General features: G+C 39.1%; 1 protein-coding gene across 1 annotated transcript in view; it reads right to left on the bottom strand.

Annotated features, from left to right (window-relative positions):
- Window positions 1–828: 828 nt before the first annotated feature.
- Window positions 829–8,734, bottom strand: part of LOC137095330 (zinc finger and BTB domain-containing protein 7A-like) — a 155,925-nt gene continuing 148,019 nt past the window's right edge. The window contains exon 3 of the mRNA XM_067461840.1: window positions 829–6,846. Coding sequence (XP_067317941.1) covers window positions 6,408–6,846 — 439 coding nt within the window. The 3' untranslated portion in view covers window positions 829–6,407. The remainder of the gene's footprint in view (window positions 6,847–8,734) is intronic.

Genomic DNA, 8,734 nt, shown 5'->3' with positions numbered 1-8,734 from the left:
CTAGCATTGAAATTTTTTTTGGACATAAACTTTCCCCAAAAGCAATGGAATCTGTCCTAGATTTTTCAGAAACATATTTCCCTAGAAATAATGAAATTCATCCTAGATTTTTCATAAATATACTTCCCCCCAAAAAACTGAATTATCCTAGATTTTTCAGAAATATACTTCCCCAAAACAACAGAATTCATCCTAAATATTTGAGGAGAGCGGAGATTCATCTAAAAGACAAAAGGGGGTATATTTCATTTAAAAAGAATAAATTTTGTCCCAGACCAAAAACGACGGCAATTGCCTGCCGTCATTTTTGGTCTGGGGCAAAATTCGTCCTATTAAAATCTACAGAATTTACCCCGATTGACCCTTACAACCCGACACTTTCCACCCTTTTTCAACATTCAAAATGAGGCCAAGATGGAATTGCAAACACAAGGAAGGGAAAAGGAATGAGTACAAAAAGCAAGTGGGATGGAAATGGTGTTTCTGCCGCAGGTTCAAAGGTAATGGCAACAATGTTTATATGTCCTCCTAAGTTTTCATAGTCTTACATCAAAACATTCTGCCTCCCTGATTACTACTGAAAATTGCAGATGGATGTTCTTAGGTTTTATTTGCATTATTATGATTGTTATCCCCCACTTCAGCAATTCTAGAGATATTATTTTAAGCAAAACTCCGAATGTTTCCCAAACTATCGGTGGATGCCAATGGGAGAATGAACAACGGTGAAAAGAGCACAAAACCGCTCCAAACCTTTTCCCCTTCCAAAAATATTATTATATTTAGAAGAAAGATAAGACATACAACCTCCCAAAAATACTAATGGACTTGAAATTAATTAAGAATTGTCAATTAATACAAACATACAAACAAAAACAAGTGATGTCTCTTGAGAAGTTGCGTATCTTCTTTTTCTTCTTCTTCTAACATGACAATTTCTTTGGCAACACTTTATCACAAGCTGCATTTTATTTTGAAAATAAGATAATTTTCTTTTTAAAAAATCAAATGTCACACACAAACACATAATTAGGTTATTTGAGATTGGGAAAAAAAACTTGTGCACAAAGAGATCCGAGTCTCTTTCATTCAGCAACCATCGCTTGGACAAAAGTGCAGAAATCACAGAAGTTAAGGCATCACATACACATATAAAATCTCTGGTTTGGGGGGGGGGGGGGTTGTTTTGTTTTAAGTGCAAATGCATTCAAGGCTTGTGTTAAAAGTGTTGCAGTCACCCCACAGATTCCCCGTACAACATACATCCCCATTGCAATAAGGTGCTCAAAGGGAAAACAATGGCAAAAGAGGGAGGAATGAAAGGAGAGCAGAACAAGAGATCTGCACTGCAGAATATTCCACTTTCAGACCAGTTTCAGCTTCCCTGAACAAACCTGGATGTTGGGAGTTTGAGGCGGGCCTTGTGTTTCCCTCCTTTAATAATTCTAATAATAAGGTTGCCCCAAAAACAAAACCTTGAGTCCTGCAGAAAGAGTGAGAATTCGGGGAGGGTTTCTCAAACAGGAACGGGAAACAAGCAGATCATAAGACAAACACAAGGAGCTGTAAAATGAAACAGGGAAAAGGGGATACATTCTATAAAATGGTCTTCGTTGCCTCCATCCGCGATCCTTTTATGCCCGCAAAAACAGCCGAGAAAGTGGGTATATTTGGGGGCAGCTCTAACAGGATCTGGACAAGATCTTACTAGGAAACTCATGTAATCCTGGCCATATCATTTTTCCTGGGAGAATCATGCAATATATATACACACAAAGGGATTCCTTCTGTACTAAAAGGATGCCATGAAGTCACCTTGGGAAGAGTTTAAAACCAAAATCCCTGAACTCTAGAAGGGGATAAAAACAACCCCCCAAAAAGGGGTGGAATATCTCTTATGCTGTACGTATATTATCTGGAAGAAAGCGAGATGGGGAGAAAGAAAGAAAAAAAGAGGGAAAGAAAGAAAGAAAGGGGAAGAATGCACACATGAACGAAGGGAAGAGATACTACAGCTTTTCTGATCACAAGAAAAGAACCTCATGTTACTACTCTATTTACAACAAAGTCTAAGGATTTTTGTTTTTTGCATATGCAATCAGTTTAAGGCCAGTGCTAAGCTGAGGATCTTTGTGGGAAGAAAGAGAATTTGTGCCACATCTGCATTGAAGTAAGTTCCGGGACCTCCTTCGTGATTCCTCCATGAAAGAAAAAGGAACAATTTGGGGAAGCAGGACAAAATAATATTTCTCCGTTCTATCATTCTGTATTTGTGTTGGAGAAATGTCGATCATTATCCCTTTTGTTGACCAAAATGGAAGGGTTTTAGAAAAATATGGAAATTGTGAAATTGCTGGGAAATACCATTTCTCCCTTGAATTTATCCTATTGATCTGAATAAAGAAATGTCTGTTTTTATCCTGTATGCTTTTATCTTGTCTATTTTTTCTCCAAACAACTAAAAACTGACATTTTAAAAAGGAACAAAAATAACTAAACTGCAAAAATAGTTTCTCCATTGAATATGTCCAATTACTTTGCAATTTCCGTCTTTATCCCTTTCATTGACCAAAACTGAAGTTTTTTAGAAAAAAAGTTTAGAAAGTTTTTTTTAAGAAAAAAATATGGAAATCGTGAAATTGCAATTATAGATCTTGGTTGGGAAAGTGGAATGGAAAGATAAGTTTTTCCATTTATCTTATCTGATTTTTTTGATAAAGAAATGTCTATTTTTATCCTGTTTAGTTATTTCCTCCAAACAATTAGAGATTTTTTTTTTACAGAATTTCAAAATTGCGATCACAGAAAAATTGGGACAAAAAGTTTGTTTCTCCATTTCTCCATTGAAGACAGGGTCCTATCGTTTTGAATTTGATTAGGAGAAACAACTGTCTTTATTATTATTTCTATTGACCAAAATGGAATTTCGAAAAAGGTGTGGAATTTGCTCATATAGAGATTAGGGAGAAAATACTTGTTTTTGGCTATGTTTTTGCAATTGCGAGATTTTCTTTCACCTCCCCAAATATTACGAATTCCAGAATTATTATATTCAGATTTGTAAAAGACTCATTGCAATTGTTTGCAGAGGATCAACACCGGAATTACTATATTCGGATTTGTAAAAGACTCTTTGCAAATATGCGCAGAGAAACAACACCGGAATTACTATATTCGAACTCATAAAATACTCTTTGCAATTGTTTGCAGAGGATCAATACCAGAATTATTATATTTGGGTTCATAAAAGACTCTTGGCAATTGTCCACTGAAGATTGACAGCAAAATTAATATATTCGGGTTCATAAAATACTTTTTGCAGTTGTCTGCGGTGGACCAACAGCATCCGAAGCGGGGTGGGATGAGGATAATGTGGATGATTGTAAAAGTAGACCGAAACTATGCTGAAAACCAGATTTTTTGGAAGGAGAGTCAATGCAAATGGCTGACTTCCTGCTTATCCAAAAACTTGAAAACCTAAATCATCCAAAACAACGAAAGAAGGTCCCAAGACTTAGCAGCCAAGGATGATGGGAAAACCAATGAGAACATACACAGGTCAGCACTGGCTAAATGAGACATATTTTCTTTTTAGAAAGAACACAAAAAGGGAGGGGGGATAAACCATACACAAAAACAAAAACCCATGATTCCTGCTTAAAAATTCAAGCTTCATTCTTTCTCCACCCTAAAGTACGAATCACATCGGAGGGTTGATTTTTTTTTGTCTTTTAACATATAGATAGATAATTCTACATTTTGCTGTGTCACAGAATCTAATTAACTCAGATCCATTTTTGGCTCTTTCACAATTTTTTCCAAATAATATTGAGAGAGATAGCTATACATATTTGCCATGGAGACTTTTTTCTTTCCTTTTCTATTACAAAAATAAATTCAAATTCTAGGAATGATCATCATTATAAACAATACTAAACATTTCTTTCCTGTAGCAGAAGAGTTTTCAACTTGTAAACAATAGGTGCTTTCTGGCTGTCTTCCTTCCTTCCTTCCTTCCTTCCTTTCTACACACACACACACACACATGCATACACACATATCTTTTAAATTAAGAAAAAATAATTTCAAAGTACCCGTTCCGTTTTAAAGTGCTAAGACTTGTTTGTTTGCTTCTAATCTTATTTTTTGTGTTTTTATTGCTTTTTCTTCTTCTGTATTAAATAAGAATACAAAAAAAAAAAAACCCTGACAAACTTTGTCCGCAAACACACAACATGACTCCCTGCCTCAATTACATTCCACCAAGTGGTCCATCTTTTTCAAAATCTTCAAATTATGCAAAAAAAAAAAAATCTAAAAAGTGCTTGGGAAAAAATAAAATAAACAGAAAAATACTAAAAAATCTTAATCTTTCTCTTATCCTTTTTATATTTTAAAATATCTGTTTAAAAAGGTGTCTTTGTTGTTTTAAGCTTTGAGAGAGCAGAAACCTGATATTTCCTGTCAACCTTCACTCTATTTATCCAGAAATGCAGGAAAAAGAGCACCAGAATCCCAAAATATCACCCTTTGATGTGGGAAAAAATGTCAATAAATAAGGAAAACAAGTAACTCAGAGAAATGAAAGAAAGAGTAGGTTTTCTTACAGCTACAACAGTCACAAAACGTGGGGACATTTAGATGTTTGTACTTCATCAAACCTGGGAAATTATATAAAATACAGAAAGTCAAATAGGGCTGTGTGCCTAGCAAATAAATACAGAGTTGAATAGGATTACGTGCCCAACAGATAAATAAAAAGACCCTAATAGGGTTATGGGCCCAACAGAAATGTGGACAATCTAACAAGCGTTATGGGTCCAGCACAATTCCTTTCTTCTTCTAATTCTCTCCCAAAAGGCCATAGAACAAATCACAGAACTTATTGAATGTGGAACCATTTTGCTTACATGGGAATGAAACTGTACACCATTTCATTTCCAAAAAGGAGATCTAAGAAGCTTTACAATGCCTTCCCAACACAATTAATGGGATTAAATAGTCTGGCTTTGTAAGGGAAAGGTGAGTATGACCATGTGTAAATAACAATAGAAGTTGCCATATACTGTTTTCTTTGTGTCAATTTTGGTGATGAAGTTATTTCTCTTTTTCTATAGTCTCTGGGTTCCTAAAACAGGGATGGAAGAGGACCAAATGGCTCTCTTCACAACTACCTAGAGAATAAGGGGTTTTAATAATAATATATAATAATTTTGGGGTTTGCACATAGGCAGGAAATGCAAGAAACCTTTTCTGAACTTCATATCCTTATGGAAAGTATTTAAATTATAAATCCAGGAAAGTGAGAAGTGCATTTGGAAAATAAACACCTTAGGCAAGGGGTGAAGGAACTAAGAAATGAAGAGAGAGAAAAGGCAGGAAGGAAGACAGGAAGGAAAGACGAGTGGGAGGAAGACAGGAAGAAATAAAAGAAGACAGGAAGGAAGGAAGGAAGGAAGGAAGGAAGGAAAGAAAGGATGGAAAGAAAGGATGGAAAGAGGTAGAAAAGAATGAAGAAAGGAAAAAAGAAAGACATGAAGAAAAAAAGGAAGAAAGGAATGGGAGAGAAGAAAAAAGAAAGCAAGGAAGGAATAAAAATGGAAAGAGGGAGGGAAGGAGAAAGGAAAGAAAAAGAAAGGAAGGAAGATAGGAATGAAAGAAGAGAGGGAAGGAGACAGGAATGAAGTAAAGAAGAGAGGGAGGGACGGAGGAAAAAAGAAAGCTAGAAAATAATAAAAATAGGAGGGAGGCAGAAAGGAAAGGAGGAAGAAAAGAATAAAGGAAGGAAGGAGGGAGGGAGAAAAATATCTTCCCTAAGCTTAACATTTAAAGCACACTGCTCTTTCCTGCTTGGTATCCCTTTCAAACTTGCATACTAAAATAGATTTTTAAAACTCAATTATAACATTTATGTGTGTGTGTGTGTGTGTATATATATATATTTGCTTTTAAACTCTGAACAAACAACATTCTGGAAGGTTCTCTCGCTATATTTTTTGACTCGCTTTCTTGATTTCTTTTTGACCCGAGGCCCTTATATAGTAGAAACATATGGTGTGGGAGGGCAATGTAGAGAAGAAGAACAACACCGAGAGATAGACAGTTGGGTTGTTGTAGGTTTTTTGGGCCATATGGCCATGTTCTAGAAGCATTCTCTCCTGATGTTTTGCCTGCATCTATGGCAGGCATCCTCAGAGGTTGTGAGAGATAGATATATGATAGACCTATAAGGCTAATTCTGTACATTCTTTTTCCCTTTGCTCCCCACCAAAAGGGCAAAAAGAAAACCATATATATTTATATATATGTGTGTGGATGTAATTTTTTGTTGTTTCTCTCTTTCTCTGGAGAAAAGCGAATAATTAGATTTTGTGACACTTTGTTTTGTTTTGTTTCAACTTTTTGGTTTAGGAGAGTCCTGGAGCATTCCCCTCGGACGACCCCCTCGCTACATTCAGGCTTCCAGAGTGATCACCGCCATTGTTGTCATCAGCAAAGTGCTGTTCGAGGCCGTCCTGTGGTGGCAAGGTGGCCTCTGGATACTCCTCCTTGTTTTTGTCATTTCCATCAGGAATGGAAGCCGCTCTGGCTGCAATGAGGGCTCGAGGTTTCCGGCCCCTGCGGGAGGGGACACTGTTGCAGCCGTCTTTCTTAAGGTGCCGGTGCAAGTGATCGGAGCGGACGAATGTCTTGAAGCAGCTCTCGCACTGGTAGGGGCGCAGGCCGGTATGGACACGCATATGGTTCTTCAGGTCGTAGTTGTGGGCAAAGGCCACTCCACACTGCTGGCACAGGTACGGTTTCTCACCCGTGTGCTTCCGCATGTGAACCTTCAATTTGTCCTGCCTGCAGGAACAAAATAGGGGGAAGAGAGGAAATGTTTGGTGCTAAATTCGTTATTGTGTATTGAACTGCTTTTTCTGGTGTAAAACATGATGTTTTGGTGATTAATTTGTAAAATCATAATAATTTGACATTTAGTAGGCTTTTCATTAATCCCTCCTTATATCCAACATTTTCACTTCTCCAACATTCTGCCAGACCACTTATGTTGGATAAGCGAAATTCTACTGTATATATGTGTTACTTACTTAGGTGATCCCTCATTGTTTGAGTAGGATAATCCTCCAGGGTGGGTCCGTAGGTGACTTTGGAGCCCTATTTTTGATCTGTATAGTCTCCCACAGTGAGGGCATCGGTTTCCAGGTGGAAGGTGATCCCGGTCGGGATTGGCTTGACGCGCCTTCCTCTTGGCAAGTTTCTCTCTCACCCTCCAGTCGTGCCTCTTCAAATTCTGCAGCACTGCTGGTCACAGCTGACCTCCAGCTGGAGCGCTCACAGGCCAGGGCTTCCCAGCTCTCGGTGCCTATGCCCAAGTTTTTAAGGTTGGCTTTGAGCCCATCTTTAAACCTCTTTTCCTGCCTGCCAATATTCCTTTTTCCATTCTTGAGTTCAGAGTAGAGCAACAGCTTTGGGAGACGGTGGTCAGGCATCCGGACAACATGGCTGGTCCAACGGAGTTGATGGCAGAGGACCATTGCTTCAATGCTGGTGGTCTTTGCTTCTTCCAGCATGCTGGAGAGACTTATTTTGCATAGAATTACAGAAAAAAAGACCCCTGCCTGATTCCACAGCAAGCTGGCTTCAGAAAAGGCAAAAGCTGCATATTGCAAGTGCTGAACCTGACTCAGCACATAGAAGATGGCTTTGAAAGGCAGCAGATCACAGGAGCTGTCTTCATAGACCCGTCAGCAGCCTATGATACTGTGAACCACTGCCTCCTCCTGAGAAAAATGTATAATATCACAAAGGACTACCACCTCACCCGCCTCATAGGAAACTTGCTACAAAACAGGAGCTTTTTTGTTGAGTTCCAGGGCCAGAGAAGCAGATGGCGGAAACAGAAGAACGGCCTGCCTTAGGGGAGTGTGCTTGCTCCATCCATGTTCAACATCTACACAAATGACCAGCCACTGCCAGAAGGGACAGAGGGTTTAATCTATGCTGATGATCGTGCCATTACTGCTCAAGCAGGGAGCTTTGAGATGGTAGAACAGAAGCTTTCCGAAGCTCTAGGTGCTGTTACTGCCTATTACAGAGAAAACCGACTGATCCGCAACCCATCCAAAACACAGACATGTGCCTTTCATCTCAAGAACAGAGAAGCATCCCGAGCTCTGAAGATCACCTGGGAAGGAATCCCACTGGAGCATTGCAGCACACCCAAATACCTGGGAGTCACTCTGGACCATACTCTTACCTACAAGAAGCACTGCCTGAACATCAAGCAAAAAGTTGGTGCTAGAAACAATATCATATGAAAGCTGACTGGCACAACCTGGGAATCACAACCAGATACAGTGAAGACATCTGCTCTTGCACTGTGCTACTCTGCTGCTGAGTATGCATTCCCAGTGTGGAACACATCTCACCACACTAAAACAGTGGATGTGGCTTTTAATGAGACATGCGCCCTACACCACTGGAGAAATTACACTGTCTAGCCAGTATTGCACCACCTGCCATCCACCGGGATGTAGCAGCCAACAGTGAAAGAACCAAGGCAGAGACATCTCCAGCTCATCCCCTGCACGTCAATGACTTAAATCTAGAAATAGTTTTCTAAGATCTACAGAGACACTCGCTGGAACACCTCAGCAAGCGAGAGTCCAAAGTGGCAGGCTCAAACCCAGATCCTCAACAAATGGCTGATACCAAATGAGAGATTCTCCCC

The sequence above is a fragment of the Anolis sagrei genome, chromosome Y (genome assembly GCF_037176765.1).
Source record: "Anolis sagrei isolate rAnoSag1 chromosome Y, rAnoSag1.mat, whole genome shotgun sequence".
NCBI classification, from domain to species: Eukaryota; Metazoa; Chordata; class Lepidosauria; order Squamata; family Dactyloidae; genus Anolis; species Anolis sagrei.
The sequence above is the reverse complement of the archived record's forward strand: the minus strand, read 5'-3'. Positions and strand labels throughout refer to the sequence as shown.